This window comes from Phyllostomus discolor, chromosome 3, assembly GCF_004126475.2.
Source record: "Phyllostomus discolor isolate MPI-MPIP mPhyDis1 chromosome 3, mPhyDis1.pri.v3, whole genome shotgun sequence".
Taxonomy (NCBI): domain Eukaryota; kingdom Metazoa; phylum Chordata; class Mammalia; order Chiroptera; family Phyllostomidae; genus Phyllostomus; species Phyllostomus discolor.
In genome coordinates, this window is record NC_040905.2 from 163,162,069 (window position 1) to 163,187,197 (window position 25,129).

The following is a 25,129-nucleotide window of genomic DNA, read 5'->3' on the forward strand; positions in this document are numbered from 1 at the left end:
TATACATACAGACTTTCCTGTCTGGTCCTTAGAAACACCAGGCTTCTAAAACACTGTTGAATATTGAGGACTACATTGTTAATGTGGATGTTTGACTTGTATTTAAAATATCAAAGATTATTAAATAAAGATAATGTGTGCTCTATAAAAAGAAAACCTTTTTCTCCATTCCTCTTGCTGTCCAGGGTATGCATACATTATATAATAATATCACACACACGAAGAGACAGAGACAGAGAGAGATTTTCCTAGAAACGCCTAGCTCCCTTTTGCTTTTATTTTACTGGCCATATTTGTGTAACCGAGGAATCGTTAGCAGCCTGGGACTCTGGAGATGAGAATTTGTAGCTTTCATGTCTGTGTTCTAGGAGGCAGTAAGGGAAAAGGGCCGCTGGAGTAGGTATTTAGAGAGTTAACTACAGTATCCATCACAGTCATTTATCATTGGTCCAAGGTAGTGGGGAGAGATTACTATTGTGTGCCTTAGTGAAAGTTACAGTATCTTCTTCACTTTTTTTATCCATGAAACAGATATGGTTAGTTTATAAAAACTGCTTTGTGTAATATCTGAAAAATAGTGAACACTCAAACATTTGTTATTGCTGTAAAATTATGTACTATAGTTAAGGTACTTTTTATATTTTTCTCTCATTGATATTCTAAATTCTGCATATTGCCTTGTGCAATTTTGAATTATTCCACCACTGACTTAAGGGTTTTCCACATAATAGGTAAATGTGTGATCAGTGAGTCAATTCATTCACAAAACCTTGGAAAAACAACATCTCTAAAGTTGACTCTTAAAAATTATATGGGCTATTTAAGTGCAGAAATGATTCAAAGTAAATATCTCATGCTAACAGGTGTTTTCTCTGGCCCATTAGCTCAGTTGGTGAGATCATGAGTAATGAGGTCTAGGTCATGAGTTCATTTTCCATAAAGTCCAATTAGCTTTGATTCAGCCCATATGGGCCCAGGTTGTATCTCACCCCCAGCCAGTCATGTCATAGATGTGAACTCTTGGTCAAGGAAAGAAGATATGTCTTTAAAAACCGTTTCATTACTATAATTTTTACTGGACTAAAGATTCTGCAGCATCATTTTCATATTTACTAAAGAAACATTGTGTTTCCATGAGTTATATTCAAAATTTTAGTAGCTAGGGGACACTATGAATGTTTTTTGTCATATATAACAAAATTATTTTTAGCATTAGCCATTCCAATTTTTTTTTTTCATTTTGTAGTGCTGACTGACATTTTAGTATATACAGTTTTTGTCTCTGATGTTCACTGTAGGTTCTTTGTACTACCTCTTTTTGTTTGAGATACTTCCATGTGTGTTAGGAAAGATTCTTCCATATTCTGCCACCACTCTGAAATAATATCCAGCTAGTGTTTGATCCCTGACTTGGGTCATAGTCAAATTCATACTTCTGTGCAATAATAAAAGTTTTTTGCTGATGATACTCCCAGAAGCTAGGCATACCCAGCTTTATTATTAACTCTCAATCACCCTATATGTGGGCCTCTAGCCTGTGCATGTTTCGTCAGTACTGGTTCACTGATGCTCCTGTCACCAGCATCCCCATCCCGAGTGGCCATATTGCACAGGTCTTACTTAAGAGGTGATGATAGCCCTCACAGAGATGTGTCATCACTTAATGGAAATGTGTAATCATTTCAGTTTGGAGATACTAACATGTTTACTTGGTTCTCACTATGAATATGGACATTTACTGCCAGCATGACAAGCGTAACACCATGAGTTAGTGAGTGAGCACACGTTTAAACTGAACAATTGAGACTGCTTTGCAGTGCTCGGAGTTGGAGTAGAATAACTCTTTACTCAGGGGAGAAGGTAACTTAATTCCCTTTTGCTCCTGTTTATTTTATCATTGTGGCCGTAGTCACCCAGGCTTCACCATCTTTATATTTTCTTACAGTAGTTTTCCCAAGAGGATTTTTTCAAAGAATGAAATAGTCTTTTTCCTTTCTACAGATTCTGCAATTTATGATGTGTAGTCATTTAGAATAGTGTAATTAAACCTGCTGAGAAACATTTCATATCATGTAGAGAGAGTCCAATTCAATTGAAATTTCTAGCTGTAGCTAAAAAATGATTATTTTCTTTCCCCCACTCCTTTGTGACTCATACTTCCCCACTCACTCTTCTGCCATGTTAGTCAAAGTAGAAATAAAGATACCATAGTATTTCATGGCCAGACTAAGAAATGTTTTTCAAAAACTTTTTTTTTTTATTTTAAAGGATTTTCTCCTATCAACCACTGTTTGAAGCTTATCCACTGTTTAGAGCTGATCTGTTTTAAAATGCTTAAATGTTCATGGTATGGGTATGTGTCACTATAAGATTTGACCCATAGAAAGCCATCTCATGTCTTCCTGTATATTGATTTCTCAGCAACTCCCGTATTGCACTTATCAAACTGTGTTTCACAAAATGTTAGTCCATTTTATGGTTACACAAGCAGGGAAATACTGCACGAAGACCTTTCTTTCTGCAGTAAATTCCCTCTGTAAAGTGCTCTAAATTCCTGTTACTAGTCTTTGAAAGGCTCTGAGTTGTCCTGTAGAAAAGAAATGTAGTGTTTTAAAAACTGAATCATAGAACACTTTATCTGAGTAATATCTAATAAGAGCACATGACATACTTTGGGTGGTGTTATATTATTAATATATTGACATTGAATGGATTTATTCAAAATCCCTAAGCATGTGTACTGTACTCCCATTTTTTAAATAGTCATTGCTTGAAAATCATGTGGTTAGTACATTTTTGAAGCCATTATATTTTTCCTGTACACTTTAAAAATCATTAATAAGGAACCTTAAAAGAGATATTCTTCAAGTCCCTTTTTTTGTCTTTTAGTGCAATAGTTAGTTTCCAGATTTGAGGGTAACATTTTTCTTTCTTTTTATTAAACTGTGTTCTGCCTGAAGAAATGGTTATATGGAATTTCTGTAATTGATATGGAGAGGATGCTTTCTTTATTTGTTCTTCTACTGATATACACATTCACACTGGTGTAGGTACAGGGGTCTCTAAGCTTTTAGCGTCTCTAGACCACAGTGGAAGAAGAGTTGTCTTGGGCCATACATTAAATACACAAACATTAATGAAAACTGATTAGCAAAAAAAAAGGTTTTAAGTTAATTTACAGTTTTGCATTGGTCCATGTTCATAGTCATCCTGGACCACATGCTGCCTGTGGGCCACAGGTTGAACACCCCTTGTAGGATCTGGTTTGTCTGTGGAATTTAGGATATATATGGCTGGTTACTTAGGAAGTTGCCAGAGAGAGAACTGCCCTTTTGTAGAAAAGAATTCGAAGATCTGTCTACAATTAGAAGGGGCCTATTTCCTGAGTCCCATAACAGTTCGACTACTCTCCCAAAATGGAAGGCTTTCAAGTGTCAGAGTTAGGAAAGTCATGGAGATCATTTATCTCAATTCTGCCACTTCACAGATGAGTAAACTGAGGCTTAGAGAGGTAAATAAATTTTCCTGGCTAGTTAGTGTATAGAGTTCCTATATTCTGACCCTCGATCATTATTCTTTTCAGTGATCTGCAGGTGATTGTCTTTTGGTCTTGAATTATTTGGGCTGTTAGTGAAGAAGGGTTGACCAGTTTTAAAAAATAGTAAATTTTATCCATTACTATTGTATTATTATATATTGTATCATAAATAGTAATTGAACTTGTGACTTTTTAAGACTAAGCTTTTTGTTATTCATATAAGTAACAAACTCATACTTTCATAGTTAAATTTATTTTATGAATATAGAGTGTTCTTTCTGTATTCGTAAAATACATGGAAAAGTATGTATATGCTAGGTTTTAACATCAAATGTTTTAGTCAAATGTCTTTTAAGAGAAAAGTCTATTCTTTGCATGGTGTATATACATTTTTATTATTTTCCATTAGTAAATTAAGATGCACATTAAGGGTGATTTGTTCTTTAATATTTTCATATCCTGTTCTATGTATGGAATAGTTCGTTCCACATGATAACACTTGGAAGACTTCATATGCTCATTTTTTTCCTCTTTTCCTCCTCCCTCCTTTTTCTTGAGAAAGGAGGAAATGAAAGAAATCCGCATATGCTTTTTTAGGTTTAGAACCAAGTTCTGTTATTAATTTTCTTACATGAACTTCAGAGACCCATGTTCAAGCATCACTTCTCCTGCTGCCTGTAATATAACCTCAGGAAAATGACATTTTTGTATCAGATTTCCTAATCTGGAAAATAGGGATTAAGAGTTAAAAGCATTACTTAATTAACCAGATCTTACATTGTCTGAAAAAGTATATTCACTTTTAGTGTATTTACTCTTTTTAAAAAACTAACTGCAAAAGTAAAACATGTTAAAAATTTCTGATTGAATGAAAAGTTGGAAACTAAAATTAGACATCTTAGTTGGGGAGTATGTATTTGAAATGGTTGGGAATCACAATATTGTGCCTAACAGAAACTAAAGTCTTTTAGGGTATAATTAAAGTCCCCCACCTATATAAGTCTCAGGCTGACTCATGAAGGCTGAGTTTTGTAAAGACCAAAAGGTTCTAGAGAGGACAGTGCGAACAAATCCTAGTCTGCCACTCAGAAATAGTCAGACTAATAGAGTTGCCTCTCAGGGAATTCTCTGGGGCCCAGAACGGCTTTTAGTTCAGCAGTGTACCTGACTTTGGGTAATGGGCATACCACCTGTTTTCTCAGAGTAGTACTGTATTTGGCACCAGCAGCATACATATATGCTTCAGCTGCATCCATTTTTCAGAGTCTTACTGGACTGTGTATCCCTCTCGTTAACAAGTCCCTGATTTTTGTATTCTTCTTTATGGTAAAAACCCCTCCAGATTGACCTCATATTCTTCAGCTTCTTCCTAGCTGGCTTGCTTCTTTGTGTTACAGTGAAACTGCTCTTACAAGGATCATTGGTGACCTCTAGTTTTTAAATATAATAGACATTCTTCCAGATTAAATTTTCTTAATCTCTAATAGTCAATCAACCAGCTACTCCATACTTGGATCAATATCTTCTTTTGGCTTTTTCTGGCTATTTTATTTTCTTTCTATCTTATTGTATCCTCCTCAGTCATATTATTGACCATGTAATTGTTTCTGTGGTCTAAGCTCTATGTACATTGTCCTACTGTTCTCTGACAGAAACCACATTTCTTCTACAACAGGACTGTTAATTCTCATGACTATTTTAAATTTATCCAACATTTGTCTTTCCTTCACTAGAATGTAAGTTTCAGGTAGGCAGGTACCTTGGTTGTTCCCCATTATCCCTCTCATATCTGAAAGAGTTGTATATGGTAAGTCCTCAATTTGTATTTGTTGAATGAGTTAAATAAAGAATATTTATTGATTGGTGAGACAGGAGCAGACTACTTGATAGTCTTAAATATGCATGGGGAAATGAATGGAACCGAAGTTAGATGCTGCCAACCATATTATTAATATTGCTTTTTAAAATTTATTTTTATTAATTATGCTATTACAGTTGTCCTGATTTTTTGTCCTTTGCTCCCCTCCACCCAGCACTCCCCACCCCATCAGACAGTCGCCCCACCATTGTTCATGTCCATGGGTCATGCCTATAAGTTCTTTGGCTACTCTGTTTCCTATATTGTACTTTATATCCCCATGGCTATTCTGTAACTACCTATTTGTACTTAATCCCCTCACCTCTTCACCCATTCTCCCTTTCCTCCCTCCCATCTGGCAACTTTCTAGTAACTAACTTCTTTTCTCTTGCTTAAGAGTCTCTCTTTATCTTTAACCTTTAATAATGATGTGTCTTGGAGTGGGCCTCTTTGAATCCATCATTGCAAAAGTCCCAAAACTGCAGAGTCCCGAAATTGGGACTCTCTGCGCCTCCTGGACTTGCATGTATATTTTCTTCACCAAATTATGGAACTTTTCTTTCACTATTTTTTCAGATAGATTTCTAATTTCTTGCTCTTTCTCTTCTTTTTCTGGCACCCCTATGAGGCAAATGTTGGACCTTTTAAAGTTGTCCCAGAGGCTGTTTATACTATCCTCATTTTTTGGGGGGGATTCTTTTTCTTGTTGTTCTGCATGGTTGTCTTTTGCTTCCATATGTTCCAAATCATTGATTTGATTATCAGCTTCATCCTTCTTACTGTTGTTTCCCTATAAATTGTTTTTTATTTCAGTTAGTGTATCCTCATTCTTGACTGGATATTTTTATGGTGCTGAGGTACTCACTAAGTTCCTTGAGCATCCATACAAGCAGTGTTTTAAACATTGCATCTAATAGATTGCTTATCTCCATTTCATTTAGCTCTTTTTCTGGAGTTTTGATCTGTTCTTTCACTTGGGACATGTTTCTTTATCTCCTTGTTTTGTCAGCCTCCCTGTATTTCCTTATATATATTGGATAGAGCTGCTTTGACTCCATGTTTTGGTAGTGTGGCCTAATGTAGTAGGTGTCCTGTAGGGTCTGGTGACACAGACTCCCTTTTCACGCAAGCTGGGTACTTGAGGAGTGCCCTTTGTGTGGGCTGAATATATCCCCCTGTTGTAGTTGAGCCTTGGTTCAACTACATTGGTTGCTGTTGATAGATCAATGGGAGGGATTTACCCAGGCTAGTCAGCTGTAAGGACTGGCTGTGACCACTGACCACCAATCTCTGCCTTCCTTGGAAGATCAGCTGTGTGGGGACAGGGTGGTGGCACTCCCTGTGATCTGTAGCTGTGCCCTCGGTGCGTTGATCCTGAGGTTTCCTGAGTGGTGAAGACCAAGGTCAGCCCAAGGTCAACCCAAGGTCAACCTAAGGTCAACCTGTGTTTTACCCGGGGCACCCTGCATGAGCTGTAAAACAGTCTGAGATCACTGCTACTTGTACACAGCTTGGAGATTCCCAGGTGAAGCTAAGCTGTGACTGTAATCTGGCTGTCATTAAGGCTGACGGAAGCCAGCTGTTGCTTGTTTGATAGGATTTAGGAGCCAAGAAAAGGCATTCTTATAGGAAAGCAGCTTGGATGGGGTCATAAGTTGGGTGGGGTAGAGCTTCTGTGGATCTCCAACATGGGTCACACTGTGTTAGCCTGGTTGGAGTCTCAGATATGGCATCAGCCTACCAGCTCTGTGGCGGGGACGGCTCAGCAAAGGGACAATGGCCTCTGCTCCCTGTGATGCTGGACCCTTTAGTTCCTCCCTGCATACCACTAATGCCCTTCAAGATGCCACCCCAGTGCTTGAGCTCACAAGGGAGTGAGCCTGAGTAGGTGAATCTGTGTGTGGGTTCCCCAAGAAGAACTGTTTAGGACTCCAGCAGCCTCCTGCACCAACTCAATCCCCGGTGGTTTTTGCAGCCAGAAATTGTGGAGACTTACCTTCCTGGCACTGGAACCCTGGTCTGGGGAGCTTAGTGTGGGTCTGGGATTCCTCGCTCCCAATATGTCCCTCCTGAACTTTTACCCACCACACATGGGTGTGGGATCAGCCCATTACATGTCACACTCCTCCTACCAGTCTGGATGGATGTGGTTTCTTCGATTCCATAGCTGAAGAAACTACATAACTCAGACTTCTATTCAACTGGATTTCTGATGTTCCTAAGTGATGGTGGTTCTGTATTTTAGTTATAATTTTGATGTGGTTGAGTGAAGAGGCAAGCCATGTTTGCCTACTTTGCCATCTTGACCAAAAGCCTAATGTCTCTTTTCTCTTCTCTTTTTCATCTTTACACGTAATTTTCAGTATAAAACTCTTTTGAGCATATACACATATACTTGGTTGCTCAGTTTTTTATATTCATTTTTTAAGTATATAGTACAGTAATATTAACTATAGACACTATGCTGTACATTAGATCCCCAGAATTTACTTATCTTATAATTGAAAGTTTATATATTTGCCAACATCCTCCATTATTCCCACCCTCAGGCCCTGGCAACCACCATTCTACTCTCTGTTTCCATAAGTTAGATTTTTTATGTGTAACATATGAAATCATTTAGTACTTGTTTTTCGCTGATTTATTTCACTTAGCACAGTGCCATCAAAGTTCATCCATTGTTGTGAATGGCTGGATAATATTTCATTGCATATATATGCCACATTTTCTTTATCCATTCATCTTTTTGTGGACCCTTACATTGTTTCCATGTCTCGGCTATTGTGCATGATACTGCAGTGAACATGGAAGTGCAGATATCTCTTTGAGATATTCATTTCATTTCCTTCAGAGATACACCCAGAATTGGCATTGGTGGATTATATGGTAGTTCTACAACAAACATAGAGACCAATGAACAGAGTAGGGAGCCCAGAAATAAACTCTTGCATATATGGTAAAATGATCTTTAACAAGGGCACCAAGAATACATAACAGGGAAAAGATGGTCTCTTCAATAAAGGATGATGGGAAAACTGGATATCAACATGAAGAAGAATGGAATTGAACACCTATCTCATACCACTCACAAAAAATTAACTAAATATAGATAAAGACTTAAATGTGAGACCTGAAATTGTAAAACTCCTGGTGGGAAATGTAGAGGGTAAGCTACTTGACATCAGTGTTGGCAATGATATTTTTTATATGACACCAAAAAATGAAGGCAACAGAAGTAAAAATAAGCAAGTGTGGCTACATGAAGCAGTCAAGTTTGTACGTAGCAATGGAAACCATCAACAAAATGTAAATGCAACCTATAAAATAGGAGAAAAAATTGCCAATCATATATCTGATAAGGGGCAGTATCCAAAATATATAAGAAACTACCATATGATCTCACCTGTAAGCGGAACTTAATCAACAAAACAAACAAGCAAGCAAAATAGAACAAGAGACATGGAAATAAAGAACAAACTGACAGTAACCAGAGGGGAGGGGGCATGGCGATAATGGGGAGAGAAGGAGAAGGGTCGTCAAGGAACGTGTATAAAGGACATGTGGACAAAGCCAAAGGGGGAAAGGATTGAGGGTGGGCCAGGGGAAAGTGGTGGCAGGAAAATGGAAACAACTGTACTTGAATAACAATAAAAAATGCAATATGTATATATATTGTTTTTATTTTTATTTTGTTTGCATTTTTATTTTAATATATATTATATATATATATATATATGGAATTCACACAGCTCAATAGCAAGAAAGCAACTAATCTGATTTAATAATGGGCAAAGGATCTGAATAGACAGTTTTCAAAAAGACATACAAATGGCCCACAGGTAAATAAAAAGGTGCTCAACATCACTAATCATCAGGAAAATGCAAAACAAAACTGTACCTCATACCTGTTAGGACTGCAGTTATTAAAAAGACAAGGAAAAAAGATAACAGGAGTTGATGAGGATGTAATGAAAAAGGAACCCTTGTAAACTGCTGGTGGGAATGTAAATTTGTACAGCCACTATGGAAAACAGTATGGAGGTTCCTCAAAATATTAAAAACAGAACCACCATATGTTCCAGCTCAGATTTTTTTCATTGCAAATTTAGACCAGTAAATCTGGATTAAATCTTTTATGATCTATTTCTGCTAAAGGTGATTTAAGTTCATAAATCTACTTCCCTGACTTATGTTGTCTCAAATGACCTGTATATATACTTAGTATGTGTACCTTTTCTGGTATGCTTTAAAACTCTTTATTTTTTTATTTTTGTACAAGTACAGTTTTCTGACCTTTCCCCCTACTCCTCCCCATCACCCCAGTCCTCCTTGCCTCCCTCCCCATTTCCATTTCCCCCCTTGGTTATTTTCCATATGTTCTTTATAACTGTTCCTGTGAACCCTTTACCCTTTCCCCCCATTATCCCCTCCCTTCTCCCTTCTGATCACTGTCAGCCTGTTCTCAATTTCAGTGGCTATACTTTGCTTGCTTGTTAGTTTTTTGTTGATCAGGTTCCTGTAAATGGTGAGATCATATGGTATTTGTCTTTCATCGCCTGGCTTATTTCACGTAGCATATTGCTCTCCAGTTCCATCTATGCTGTTGCAAAGGGTAGGAGCTCCTTCTTTCTCTCTGCTGCGTAGAATTCCATTGTGTAAATGTACCATAGTTTTTTGATCCATTCATTTACTGATGGGCATCTAGGTTGCTTCCAGCACTTGGCTATTGTAAATTGTGCTGCTGTGAACATTGGGGTACATAGGTTCTTTTGGATTGGTGTTTCAGGGTTCTTAGGATATAATTCTAGCAGTGGAATTGCCAGGTCAAAAGGCAGTTCCATTTTTAGTTTTCTGAGGAAATTCCATACTGTTTTCCATAGTGGTTTCACCAGTCTGCACTTCCACCAATGGTACAGTAAAGTTCTCTTTTCTCCACACTCTCTCCAATATTTGTTGTTTGTTGCTTTGTTTATGAGGGCCATTCTGACCAGTGTGAAGTGGTTTCTCATTGTGGTTTGAATTTGCATCTCTCTGATGGCTAGCGATAATGACCATCCTTTCATATGTCTCTGGACCCTCTGTGTGTTCTCAGAGAAGTGTCTGTTCAAGTCCTCTGCTCAGCTAAAGAAGACAAGCAATCCAATCAAAAACTCTTAAAGCAAAGGGTGTTTTGGTGGTGCTCTCATGGATAGCTGTGTCAGAATATAAAACTCCTTTATATCAGTAGATTTTGACTTAAAAAGAACTGAAATAGACTTAAAAAACTAATATTTGTGAAATGGCAGTTTTTCCCTTTATACCTGTGAAAGTTGAGCATCACATTTTTAGTGTTCTCTGGTGCAGTGGTTCTCAGAGTATGTCTAGGCCAGCAGCATTGACATCACCTGAGAATGTGTTGGAAATGCCCTCTTTGGTCCCTGCCTAGTTCTACAGAATCAGGAACTTTAGGGTGAGGTCCAGCAGTCTGTGTTTAAAAAAGCCCTCCAGGTAATTCTGTTGCACACTAAAATGTGAGAGCCATATTTCTTTATTATAGAAATAAAGAATTCAAATACAAAGTCAAGTGTAAATGTCTAGGTATCTTTTGGTAATGATAATAGGATATATATAAAGTTATGATTCCAGTATTCTGTACATTATCAACATATATGGTAATAAAACACTATATATGATGACAAAGCTCAATTAGTTATTGCAAGAATTTTTATTATTGACTTAAACATTTATTCTTATATTTCCTCCCTAGTGGTAATAGCTCAATTAATACTTTTATTTTTTACTTATTATTAATAGCAGTTGAAATTAGCAGAAATAAATATGTCTCCTGAATTTAAATCAAGGCAAGTGTTTTATTAGTCTTGCTGAATACTATTTATTACTTTACATATTATCTGTTGTTTTTATTCTTAGGTAATAAGAGTTTAAATATCAGGTCATTTAAATTCCTTTCTAAATTACTGTTTTCTCTTTAGTGTCTTTCACAAAATGGACATATCACCTCTTTGGTATATCTTCTGCCTTCAGTCTGACTTGGAGCATTCAAGAAAAGATCTGTTTAGAAACTCAAATAAATAGTGGTTTCTGGCCAGCCAGATATTATGTATTACATGATAGCAGTTTATTGAAGATTTCAAATAATACAGCTACTTCTATGTAGGGCTTTGGTGACTTACATAAAAACTTCACAATGGGAAATTGTTTAAGACAGGGTTGTGGGTATCATGCAGCAGAAACCAGTTCCAGGTTTATTTAAGAAAACCAAAGAATTTATGCAAAGATATTTGTGATTCAGGGAATTTCCAGTAAATATGGAGAATAGGCTGAAAAAAGACAGGTACAAGCAATACTGGCAGCCAGATCATAGACAAAACCACACAGCACGCCACTGCACCTGTCCCCACCACTGTCCACCGTTGCTAGCACTGGATTCTCATCATAGCTCTACAAGAGGAGTGGTAATCCTTGACCTGTCTAGTTCACTTAGTATAAGTTAAATGAGAAAATGTATTCCCCATCCTCCCCAAATTCTCCCTAGTTCCCCAGTTCTCCTAGTTCCCTCATGTCCACTCACACTTTTCAAAAATATCTAAAAAGTTGTTCATTCTAGCTGCCTTCACTTATTTATTTCCTTAATATAGTCCAATCACATATATATTGCTATCACTACATGGAAACGCTTTCCGGTAAGATCACCTCCTATCATTATATCTAATGAACATGTTCCAGAATCATCTCACGTGATCCATCTGCAGTATTGTACCCTGTTTGCTGCATACTTTCCCCTTGATTTCCCATTGTCTCTCTGGCCTCAGGCCTTCATTTAGGTTGTTTCTCTGACTAGAATTTTCCCTTACCTCCCCCTTACCATGCCTATCCCAGCTTAAATCAAAATCCAAACCTCTCACCATAGTCTATAATACTGTATTTCAAGCTTTTTAAACTACCATCCACCATGAGAAAATTAGATGTTCATATTATAATCAGGTAAATACACACATGCACATATGAGTATGTACACACATAGCATATATGTATATGAAAGAAACAAAAGTTCATGAAAGTAATTTCTATACTTACTAGGTGAAATATGCTCTAACTTTGTCTCATCTCTTCTTTTAATGCTATTGCAACCAATTAATATTATTGATCATGATCCACATACCAACAAATTTTGTTTACATGATTTGAATACTTAGTTTTTATCTTTTATTTTTAAAGTATATTTTATTGATTATCCTATTACAGTTGTCCCCATTTTTTTCCTGCCCTTTATCCTCCTCTGCCCTGCAACTCCCACGCTCAAACATTCCGCCTCCCCTTAGTTCATGTCCATGGGTTTTACATATAATTTCTTTCGCTTCTCTATATCCTATACTATTCTTAACCTCCCCCTGTCTATTTTATGCCTACCAATTTTGTTTCTTTTTCCTTGTACCTTTCCCCCCATTCTCTCCCTCCCCACTGATAACCTGCCAAGTAATCTCCATTTCTGAGATTCTGTTCCTGTTCTAGTTGTTTGCATAGTTTTTGTTTTTTAGGTTCAATCATTGATAGTTGTGAGTTTGTTGTCATTTTACTGTTCATAGTTTTTGATCTTCTTCTATTTCTTAGGTAAGTCCCTTTAACATTTCATATAATAAGGCCTTGGCGATGATGAACTCCTTTAACTTGACTTTATCTAGGAAGCACTCTATCTGCCCTTTCATTCTAAATGATAGCTTTGCTGGAAAGAGTGGTCTTGGATGTAGGTCCTTGCCTTTCATGACTTCAAATACTTCTTTCCAGCCCCTTTTTGCTTGCAAGGTTTCTTTTGAGAAATCAGCTATTAATCTTATGGGCACTCCTTTGTAGGTAACTGTCTCTTTTTCTCTTGCTGCTTTTAAGATTCTCTCCTTATCTTCAGTCTTGGGTAACTTAATTATGATGTGCCTTGGTGTGTTCCTCCTTGAGTCCAATTTCTTTGGGACTCTCTGAACTTCCTGGACTTTCTGGAAGTCTATATTTCCTTTGCCAAATTGGGGAAGTTTTCCTTCATTATGTTTTCAAATAAGTTTTCAATTTCTTGCTCTTTCTCTTCTCCTTCTGGCACCCCTATGATTGGGTTGTTGGAGCACTTCAAGTTGTTTCTGAGGTTCCTAAGCCTTTCCTCATATTTTTGAATTCTTGTTTCTTTATTCAGTTCTGGTTGAATGTTTATTTCTGCCTTTTGTTCCAAATCATTGATTTTAGTCCTGGTTTTCTTCCTGTCACTATTAGTTCCCTGTATATTTTTCTTTATTTCACTTTGTATAGCCTGCACATCTTCCTTTATTTTGCAGCTGTACCCATCATTTTTGTGAGCATCCTGATTACTAGTACTATGAACTCTGCATCTGATAGGTTGTCTATCTCCTCAATACTTAGTTCTTTTTCTGGAGTTTGGATTTGTTCTTTCATTTGGGCCATATTTCTTTGTCTCAGCACACCTGTTATATTGTAAGGGATGGAGCCTTAGGTATTTACCAGGGCAGGGCAACCCTGTTTACTGTGTTGTGGTGCTGTCTGTGGGAGAAAGGTCCGAGAGGGAACAGTGCCACTTGCTCCACTCTCACTCTGCTTTCTGTCAGTTACCTCACTTCCCATAAGTAGACTGTATCCTTTCAGGTGCTGATTTGCAGGTGGGTAGGTTTGTGTAAGTTCTAGGACCCTGTGGGCTTCTCCAGTGAACTCTCCTGTGAGACTGGGAGTTTCTCCCACCTTCGCAACCCCCTCAGGATTTTATAGCCAGAGGTTTGGAGTCTTTAATTTCCATATTAGCCATCCCCAGCCTTGCCCACAGTTCAACAGGCCTTGCTGTGCATCCTCTCTGCCCTGCTGTCTGTCTCTGTCCCTCCTACCTGTCTAGATGAATGTTTCTTTAACTCCTTGGTTGTTGGAGTTCCATGAAGTTTGATTTTTCTGGCAGTTCTGGTTGCTTTTTGTTTTTAAATTAGTTGTTATCCTTCTTTTGCTTGTGCAAGGAAGCAAAGCATTTCTACCTATGCCTCCATCTTGGCCTGAACTCCTTGTTTTTACCTTTTAAAACCTCATTGCTTCCTACTGTCCTTCTCATTTGTTATACCCAACCATTCTAGAGTTGTAGTGTCTTCCAGAATACCAGGATCTTTCCAGTGTTGTGGTTTTTGTACATGTTATACTCTCTTCCTGATTTATTTTCCTCCTGATTTCCATAGGGCTGATTGCTTTTCATTGTTTAGTTTCAAACTAAATCTTTTATTTAGGGGTAACATTCTTGACTAACCCATTGAATATACCCCTCCCATTTATTACACTTTAATAGTCTGTTTTTCTCTGTCATAGACTTAAGAAAATTTCTCATTATCTTATTTCCATTTCTCTTTTGACCAGTTACTCCTTAAGTTATGTAGCCTCTTTGACAGTAGAGGTTATACCTATTTTGTTCCTGTTTTTCTAGGAGCCAGAATAAGTGCTCAGTAAACACTTGTTAAAAGAATGAGTACAAAGTAGTCTGAAAACATAAAATATTATACCAATGTAAGATATTATAATGATCAACATTGCTATATTCTATCTTCACAATAAAGTTTATAGTATAAAGTTTGGAAGATATTCTATTTCCTTAATTTGCCATTTTTATACCATTGCTTGATTTTTTTCATTGACTACATTATTGGTGGGAGAGGATGTTCAAGACCTAGGTCAAATACAAAACACATACTTTAGAGATATTATATATCTGGATTTGTGGATAGGACGCATGAAGTTAAAGAAAACAGAAAAATTGGTTATAGCTGAGGTAAACTGACATAATCATCCCAGTGAATAAGCAAGCAGGGGATATTCAGAGTCATGCTTAGCCAAGGTATATGCTGAGGCATGATGGGATGCAAACAGCAATAATTTACTGAATTCAATAGATCAGAGTGCTGACATTTACATAGAACCTTATAATAGAGTCAGCTATGAAGAAGCTTCTGTCAGCAAGTAAGCACATATCTATGGCTTTGCATTCATTATTGGATACATATGCAGAACAATGGAAAGATTCTTTTGTGCTGTAGAAATAATATGACATTTTCATAACAGTCTGTGGCAATCAATAAATAACAAACAAAAGAAATGGAGCAGCATCTTTCAAATGTGAACAGAATTGCTTGGAAATTTAGCTGTTTCAGGAATGTACAGTCCAGAAATAGTTGCTGCTTTCAATCAGATATGCTAAATATTGAGTTGTTTTCTCAAACATATAGCAAATAGGACAAAAGTAGATTTACAGTAGTGAATATGGGAAACAGTTTATTGTTCTATTAATATATGTTAATTATTGTATTATTTTCCATGTGAACACTAAAGCTGCTTTTGCCCCATCCTGTATTTTGGAAATTTCTGCATTAAATAATGTGCAAGCAATAACTCATATGTATTCATTATGCATTGTGAAAAATAAGTTGATCTTAGGTGTCAGAATTAAATAGTCATTATTTCTAGTACCTAAGAAAGAGTTGCTTGTTTTTGCTGGTGGTGCTTCTTTTTTTCACATAAATTCTTCAGTATTAATTAAAGGGTTTTTAAAGCATGTAGACCATGGAAAAATCTTTAGGAGTTCTTTGTGCATAATTCTGACTCTTGCTCCAGATAGTACTCCAACAAATAGGTCATTGCTTATTTTCTTACCTTTACAGGACAATGACTGAAGATAGTGTGATCTGCCTCCATTACCCAATCCAGTGTTTAAAATCTCCTCTATTTCTCATTGCAAGTGTACATTATTTGTCAGAGACAAATTCATTTCCTAATAAAATTGTCCTTTTTCCCTTCCCCAGAAATTGCCAGTCTTTACCCCAGGGCATGTTTATGCAGTAGCCAAGCCTTCTCAGTCCCATGGGTCATGACTCAGTAATGAGGATAGTTTATGGATTAGACATACTCTTCAGTGACTTTTACCCTTGTCGTGTTCTTTGCTCATTTTTGTAGCTTTTTAATCATCTCCAACAAGAGAGAAGTATGAAAATTAAAGCAGGTTGCATTTTGCTGCCCTATTTTATACTGCTTTAAGGGCTGCAGACATAGATTTTATATATTTATGATGTATTTGTTTGCATTACTAATGTTCACTGAGAACTAATTACATAAAGGAGGCATGCCCAAAAGATGGAGTGATATAAATTCCTTGAAATGTTTCTTTTGTGATAAGAGAAGCAACTTCCATGATCATAGAACTTAAAAACTCCAGGTATGTGATAGTATAAGTATCCTCTGAAGTAGTTTCACCTTTTCTATCTTTTTACTATTGTGAGTACATCTGCAGGTCCTATTATTCTAGGTACGAGAGGAGAGTGGTGTTGGGCCAATAAACAGTAAACCAAGGTGTAAGGATATCTAAAGTAGTAGAAAGTTCATATGGCCCCTTGTACCACCTGTTACGGCTGTTCCCCAATAGTCATTCACGAATGTCTTTGACACATAAAAAGTTCAGTTCTTTTTATGTGACAAAATAGTTGAGAGCATGTGCTTACTGCAGGTTCCACATCCATTTTTTTTTTTACCAGTTTTTTGCTTTGGACAAAAGTACTCAACCTTTTCACCTTGCCTGTGAAATAGGAATTATAACAGTACCTATCTTATAGAGTTGACATGAAGATTAAAAGAGTTAATATCTGAGCACATAGTATAGTGCCTATTGGATAGTAAATGGTCAGTATGTTAACTATCATTTGTTGTTGTTATTATATGTTTTGTTTATGAAATCAACTTAGTGCTAGGGAGCATGCTTAAGCTAAGGATTTTGCTAAGACTATGAAAATGAAAGCTGGTACCATGTCTTGCATCTGTCAAAGTATTTATTGTTTTATATCTATTTATATACCTTATTTGGCTATACTTAAGTATCAACATCAGATTGTGTTATTTTAACTATAGTCAAATAGGATCACTGTTATATTCAGTGGATGTAAATTAAAATGACCTCCTTTTTCTTTTTATCTAAACTTGAAATCATTATGACTTTCGTCTTATCAAAATAGAATGAAAGAGATATATAGGTGAGACTTACAATTAGAAAATAGAGCAATGATGAGAAAAGAACTGTATATGTATTTAAAATGACATTTTTTTCTCTCCTTAAAAGATGTTCTTGGGTTGTTTCTGTCATCATCCCAGCTAAAATTTGTATCTGGTTCTGCTGCAGTGGCTCTTTCTGGAATGCATTACAGTGTGGAATACTTTCAAAGCACTATTATTGTACTAAAATTTACATTATAAATTTAGCAAGTGTAATTTGTAATGAGTTCAAATGACCTGTTTTAAATGCTACAGATTTTTGAATAGTTTAGCATAATTTCTCATGTTTTAATAAAACAAAAGATTTATGTTTTATAAATTTATGAAACCAGCTATTATATCAGATCATATTTTTGTCTGTTGATTAGTGTGCCTACAGTATACCAGCAGCTGTGTTAAGTATTGGAGGTACAGGTGGGAATAAAACATAATTTCATGGGAGTATGAAGACTTGAGGAATTTAACAATAAGTATGTTGAGAGTTATAGGTCTGCACAGAGTATGCATTAGGAAAATACAGAGAACAAAGCAAAACAGCCCTGAGAAAAGTTACCACAGAGGGTGAGGGGCTACAGAAAAATAATTTGGAGATAAGGTGATGTTTGAGCTGAGAGTTTACAAATGATGAGGACATAGGAAAGGAGTTAAAGAAAGATGTAGAGGCCTTCCAGGCAGAAGAAACCATGTGCTACAAAGCAGGAAGGCAAGAGACAATGGCACTTTGGGGAACCAGCACAAAGGTCAGTATGGTGTGAGTGAAGGAAGCACTTGAGGACACGGCTAGTACCAAGACTGAAGATTACGTAGGCACCAGCCCTGCTGGCTCCTGTAAGGTCAGTCAGGGTTTTGAATTTCTCCTGCAGGCAAGAGAGAATCATGGAAATGTTTTTGAGACAAGTTTTATTTTCATATTTGCATTTTAGAAAAATTCCCCTGGCAGGATAGTTGTAGATTGGAAGAGAGCCAATTAGAGGAAGGAAAATCAATTAGAAGGCAATAACAATGCACAATATTATTAGTTAATGCATAGAGTATGAGAATGGAAAAGAGAATTGGAAAATTTAGAAGGTAAAATTAGTAGGACTTAGTGACTGATGTCATTCTGAGTGAGGAAAGAAGAATAATTCTGAAGCTGAGGATGGTGGTGCTGCTCTCTGTTCAGAAGGGTAATACAGGAAAAAAGAACAAGAGAGGTAAGGAACTGCTTGTTAAGTTTTATATATGGGACTTCCTCGTAGGATTTCCTCGTAGAGATAATCAGGTGGCTGTTAGAAACCCAGATTTAAAATTCTTCAAGTATAGCTAGAAAGTAAAGAAAGTGGAGATGTTAACTTATGCAAAGTTTACTGTGAGCATCTATATGATGATCATATGGTATATGGTGAAGGCACATGGTCTGAATAAAATGAGAAAAAATAAAAGCTAAACACAGAGGCCTCAGAAATATCAGTGTTTAAAATGCCAGAGAAATGGAGCTTTGGAATGTTCTTGAAAGGTAGTGGTAGATAAAGTAAAAAGTGGAAAAGAAATGCCATAGAAACCAAGGAACAAGAAAGGTTAAGAAAGAGACCTTGTGTATACATAAAAAATGTTTGAAAACATATACATTAAATTGTCAGTAGTGGCTAGCTCTGAGATGTGGATTGAAGAGAATGACAAAAGAAACCTGGGAATTTTAACTTAATATTTGAATGTTTGCTGAATTTACTGGGGTGAATTTTGTTTACAAAATCATAAAGGTTCCAAGTATACAAGTTAATAAGATACAATCTGCATCATGCACCCATTACCCTAAGCAGTGTCTTTCCACCCCCATTTCCCTGCTTTGTTCACCTCCTCCAACCACCCATCCCCTTTCCTTCTGGCTGTCGCCATACTGTTATCTGTGTCTATGATTGATATATATCATAGACATATATATATGGTTTTTTGCTTAATCCCTTCACCTTCTTTCATCCTGTCCCCTAACCCTCTTCCCCTCTTGACAGCTGTCAGTCAGTTCCATGTGTCCATGCCTTCGTTTCCATTTTGTTTATCAGTTTATTTTGTTCATTAGATTCCACATATAAATGAAATCATATGGTATTTGTCTTTCTCTGACTGGCTTATTTCATTTAATATAATAATCTCCAGGTCTATCCATAAAAGTATTTTATACTGTTCTGTATTATTTTTGCAACTTCTCATGAGCATATAATTATCCTAAATTAAAAAGTGAAAATGGTCCTGGCCGGTGTGGCTCAGTGGATTGAGTGCCAACCTGGGAATGAAAGGGTTGCCAGTTTGACCTAGGCAGGGCACATGCCTGGGTTGCAGGCCAGGTTCCCAACAAGGGGTGTGCAAGAGGCAACCACACATTGATGTTTCTCCCCCTCTCTTTCTCCCTCCCTTCTCCTCTTTAAAGCTAAATAAATAAAATCTTTAAAAAAAGATTTTAAAAAATCTTTTAAAAGTCTGTTTTAAAAAAGTAAAAACAAGTCATGTTAAAATATGTTATCAGTTGAAAGTGAAAAATAATTCAGACAAGCTTAATCAGAATAGAAGGAGGGAAAGGGCAACATGGAGTGGTCAACAACAGTATATTGCAGATAGGTCAAAAAAGATGAGGACTGACAGAAGTCTTACATCTTGGTATTTAGACTTAGCCACAAGTGACCTTATTAGAAGCAATGTCAGTGAAAGGCTAAGGGCAGAAGGTTTACTGCAGTTGCTGGGAAGTGGAAAAGGAGGGCATGAAGAGCTCTGGTAGTCATCCATCCAGGAGAACCTTGCGTATAGAGGAAGAGAGAGATACAGATAGGGATTTAGGTTGAAAGGTGACTAAGCTGCTCAAGATCCTTGTGGTGGCAAGAGAGACATCTATGCAAGTTTCCTTAACCACGGAGTTTTATGGGAAGTCACCCGGAAAGGTAAAGTAGCATGGGGAGTTGACTTATTAGCCCCTGCACATGCCAGACACAACTTTTCTAAAACTGGGATTTGAGGGAGTTTTATAAAGAGTTGTAGAAGTCACTCAGCAAGACTTTTTGGAGGCAAGAGACCTGAACTTATTTATATACTGGAGGTAGACAACAGTAGAGGGCAGGTGCTCTCAGGTACAGAGAAGTGTTGAGGTACTTACTTAATAAAGGAATGTGTTTTCACATTGGAAAGTACCACAACTACTTCTGGAAATGAAGCTTCATACAAAATACAAAACTTAAAAAAAAAACTTAAAAAAAAGTTTCAAAGGCTAAACTAATTGATATATTTTAGATATATATACACACTAGAAAACATTAAATAATATAAATAAGCTAGTAAATTTCTTTTTTCTTCTTCTTCTAAAGCCGAACAACAACATATCCTTACACAGAAACACAGATGTACAGCCAAAACACTGGAGGGAATTACTTTGATACTCAAGGGAGTTCGGCACAGGTGACGACTGTGGTCTCATCCCATAGTATGGTGGGCACTGGAGGGATTCAGATGGGCGTCACGGGAGGACAACTCATCAGCAGCTCTGGAGGAACCTATCTGATTGGCAATTCAATGGAGAATTCTGGTCACTCAGTGACACACACCACTCGGGCCTCCCCAGCGACAGTAAGTATTTGAGTTTTTGTCTAATTTAGCTTCTTGGTAGCTGTTATTATACATTTCCCAATATAGGGGAAAAAAAGCACAGGCTGGGCTGGGGCAAGAAAGTGTTGCTCACCAATAATATTTATGCTAGCTTACTGCCAGAGAAGTTCCTTTGTGTAGCACAGCATTTCCAAAGTCTTCCAGGGGTGTCCAACCTGTGGCCCACTGGCCATATATGGCCCAGGATAGCTATGAATGCTGCCCAACACAAAATTGATAATTTACTTATCATATTATGAGATTGTGTGTGTGTGTGTGTGTGTGTGTGAGAGAGAGAGAGAGAGAGAGAGAGAGAGAGAGAGAGAGAGAGAGGATTACATGTTGCAGTATATTTAATGTATGGCCAAAAACAACTCTTCTTCTGGTGTGGCCAGAGACGGCAAAAGGTTGGACACCCCTACTGGGTTTTAGATTTTAAATTTGGTCATATTTACATGCCACCCATACTACTATTTACTGAATGTATATTTTAAATATTTACTTTTAAAGTAGAAAACAACACATATTTTTCTAATGTATATTAAAAGTCATTCTTTAAAAGTAAATGAAAAATGTTTACCCATGTGCCATATGTAAAGCCATTTTGCTTTCTGCCAGGGAGATACTTTGGGAAACAATGAACTAGGTAATTTCAATGAAAACAATATCTGTATTGGCTCTGATCATTGCTATGAGCAAACGGTATCTTAGGAACACATTTGACTTTTCAAGCTTTAAAATTTAGTAAGTACATTTATTTTGAAACAGGTTATTTTAATGTATTGAAATGATGCCACAGAAATAGTTGTAGAAAGCTGTGTGGAAAAATTCAGTATCATCAAATTCTGCAACCTGATCTCTCTGTTTTCACCTCAGCTGAGCATATAAAAGATCGCAGTCACTTAGAACTACCTGTCTAAAGCAGCAGTGGAATAGATATTGCAGATGTGCTGTGTAAAAGGAGCCCGGGGATTTGAAATAAGCACAAGCACCCCCTTTTTATCATCTTAACATATAATTTGTCCTTATAATATAGAGGTAGAAGCCAATTTGTTAGAAAATAGTATGAGAAGCTTTACATTTTTCATTTTAATGGATTTTCAAGATATAACATATACTTGCTAAGAACTTTGTATATACTTTTCTGTTTATAAAGATTACTTATTTACATTGTTAGCATTAGTGTCTTTTCCCTGTTCCAGTCTTGGAATCCCTTCACTGTTCAGTGCAGAATTTCTTACCAACACCAGAACAGGTCTCTAGCAGTTCTCAGTGGAGAGTTCTTTTTTTGTAACCTTTTTTGTGTTTCTGAAGCATTTCTTATGTATGTTTGTCTCTTGCTTTTCATAACAATAGGTACAGTATGTCTAAACCTTTTAGTCACAATATATTTATGTAGATTAGAAACTAAATCATAGCCTCTCTTGACCTCAGGTCCCCCATCAACAAAATTAGTGGTTAGTTAGATTAAGTGGTTGGTTTTCTAATTTCCTCCCAGCTTTAAAATCATAGTATTTACAAAAGATTTGTAAAGTGTTGTAGATGCAAAAATAACTGTATCTTTACTATAAAATAAAAAGCAGTAGAATAGGTGTCAGTACTTTATAGTGCTCCTGAGAAGGACCACCCAGAAGGTCATCGCCAGCGGAAAGGGAAGTACTTGCCACTTATCAAGCCCTTAGGAAAACTGAAAAATGGGAGAAATAGTATTTTCCTGTTTTCATTGCATCCATCCTTTCTCATGATAGCACACCATCTTTTTGGCCCCATCCCCCTACTTTATTTTCTCCAGGGTTTTCTATTTACCTTCGCTCTGGTTTCTGGCTACCTGTTAAACATCCGTATCAACTGGATATGTGTTCAGTAGATTTATTAGTGCTGTCAGTGAACTAAATCAATTATTCCAGGTCATGTAAATATAGGTGCAAACATTAACAGGGTAAATTTTGAAGTTTGATATTTTTTTCTATATTCAGTATGAAAAAGTAGCATGACTCTGTAAGTTATCCATTTCACAAATTTGCAGTGTGATTTCTATTATATTAATCGGTAAATAAAACTAACACTTAAAATAACTGAATTATAACAACTGGGAATAATAGGAAACTACTAAAAAAATCAATTCATAGTATCAATTGTACATGTTAATTTACACTTTTTAAAATGCATTAGTATTTAAGGTTTTGTTAAGAATGGTTTTTTTTCTTTTCTACAAGAAAGTTTTCTTTTTAGTAGAAGTAGTGTAAAATTTAAATAAAAAAATAACTTGTTGCCTGGAACAATCATAGGTATCCTCATCAAAGCACATCTGAAGTGCCAGATGATAGATTTATATTATCTAAATATACATCTGCTATTGTTACTTTGTATTTCTTACTAAAATTTATATTTGATGGTTTAGATTCCCCTCTCAATCGTGCTGCAGATCTTCATCTACTTCATTCACAGTGAGGTGACGATTCTGTTTACAAATTCACAACTATTACTATAGTCAAGTTAGTGAAATTTAAGTGCCCTGAAACCTATTTAAGATTTCCTACCATCCCCCTCTTGCCAAGTGTTAGAATATTTGTGGCTCTTTGATTGTTTAGACTGCTAAAACTCAAGATGTTTTGGTAGGTGCCTTGTCATTAAAATGAATTTACTATTTTTATGTATCTGTTTCATTCACTATAGAACCATAAAAATTTATGTAAATACAATCTTTTTAAAAAGTTCTTATTGAATTTGTTGGGGAGACACTGGTTAATAAAATTATATAGGTTTTAAGTGTACAATTCTATAATACATCATCTATATATTGTATTGTGTGTTTATTACCCCAAGTCAAGTCCTCTTCCATCACCATTTATCCCCCTTTACCCTCTTCCTTCTCTCCCTACCTGCCTTTTCTCCCTGGAAATCACTGTAGTGTTGTCTGTGTCTATGAGCACAATCTTTAACAACTCATTAGTCAACACTCAAGCCATTTCTTTCCCAATGTTGAGCCAGACTGTGCCATATAAATTTAGTTCTTCCACCTGTTTAATAGCCAACTTATCGCCTATATAGAGCATTCCTGATGCAGCTGACTGTATAGGAGTAGCCTATACTGTGGACAAAATTCCTGACTGAAATTGGCCCATTCCATAAGATCCTATAATAATTGCAGTGTATGGTCAATTTAGTTCAGTTGCTGTCAAACTAGTTAAGTATTAGTACTTGGAAGTAACACAAACCTAACACCTTCATTCATTTCCTGGGTAGCAAGGTTTCTTGCTCCGGTCTTCTGAATAATTGCCTTGACTCTCTTACATTTGACTTATGTCTGTTACTGAAATTCTTTCATTTGAAGTTATTAGGAAGAACTTCCCACCACAAAGAAAAGTTTACTTCACTATTCAAACCAGTTTTTCAAGATATGCCAATGAAAAAAGATGATTTGAAATTGAAACCACTGCTAAGAAAAATAAATGATTAGTACTTTAATATTTTCTTACTTCACCTAATAGTCAGTATAAAACCATCTTTCTCATACCTGAAGGATCTCTGAAGCATTTATGGAGAATTTTTATTTGGGCATATGATTTATTTTACTTTTATAACCTTAAATGAAAAAATAATTAACATAAACATGTTTTAGAGTTTAATTTTTGCCTATTCATTAAAAAAATTGTCAGTTTTCAAGGTACCTATAAATATCAGAGTTTTAAAAAAATTATAGTGGTAACAAATTAAATTTTATTTTATGAATATGTTATAGTACAAATTACCAGTTTTAAACTACCAGTGTTCCATTTATTTGGTCAGTGGAGTCCATGTGTGTATAAATTATGTATGTGCATATGTATGTTTTATATATGTGAACATATACACACATTTAAAAGGTACTACCTGCTGATAGTATTAAATAAGAATTTTCAAAAACATGTAACTTTTTTGTTGGAACATCTCAGGGTATGAGTTCAGCTGAGTTACTACTTGAGTCAGTCGATATCTTACATATCATTACATTAATTCTTGGGATCCAAATATTACTAATGTTTGAGTAGTATATGGACATTCAGGTAGAAGAGTTGGCTCTAGTC

General features: G+C 36.3%; 1 protein-coding gene across 10 annotated transcripts in view; it reads left to right on the top strand.

Annotated features, from left to right (window-relative positions):
• RFX3 (regulatory factor X3) overlaps positions 1-25,129 on the top strand; it is a 274,512-nt gene that overhangs the window by 154,787 nt on the left and 94,596 nt on the right. For all 10 annotated transcript variants that reach the window (XM_036021696.1, XM_036021688.1, XM_028512691.2 and 7 more), the window contains one exon: positions 20,786-21,044. In XM_036021696.1, the coding sequence (XP_035877589.1) occupies positions 20,786-21,044 (259 nt within the window). The remainder of the gene's footprint in view (positions 1-20,785; positions 21,045-25,129) is intronic.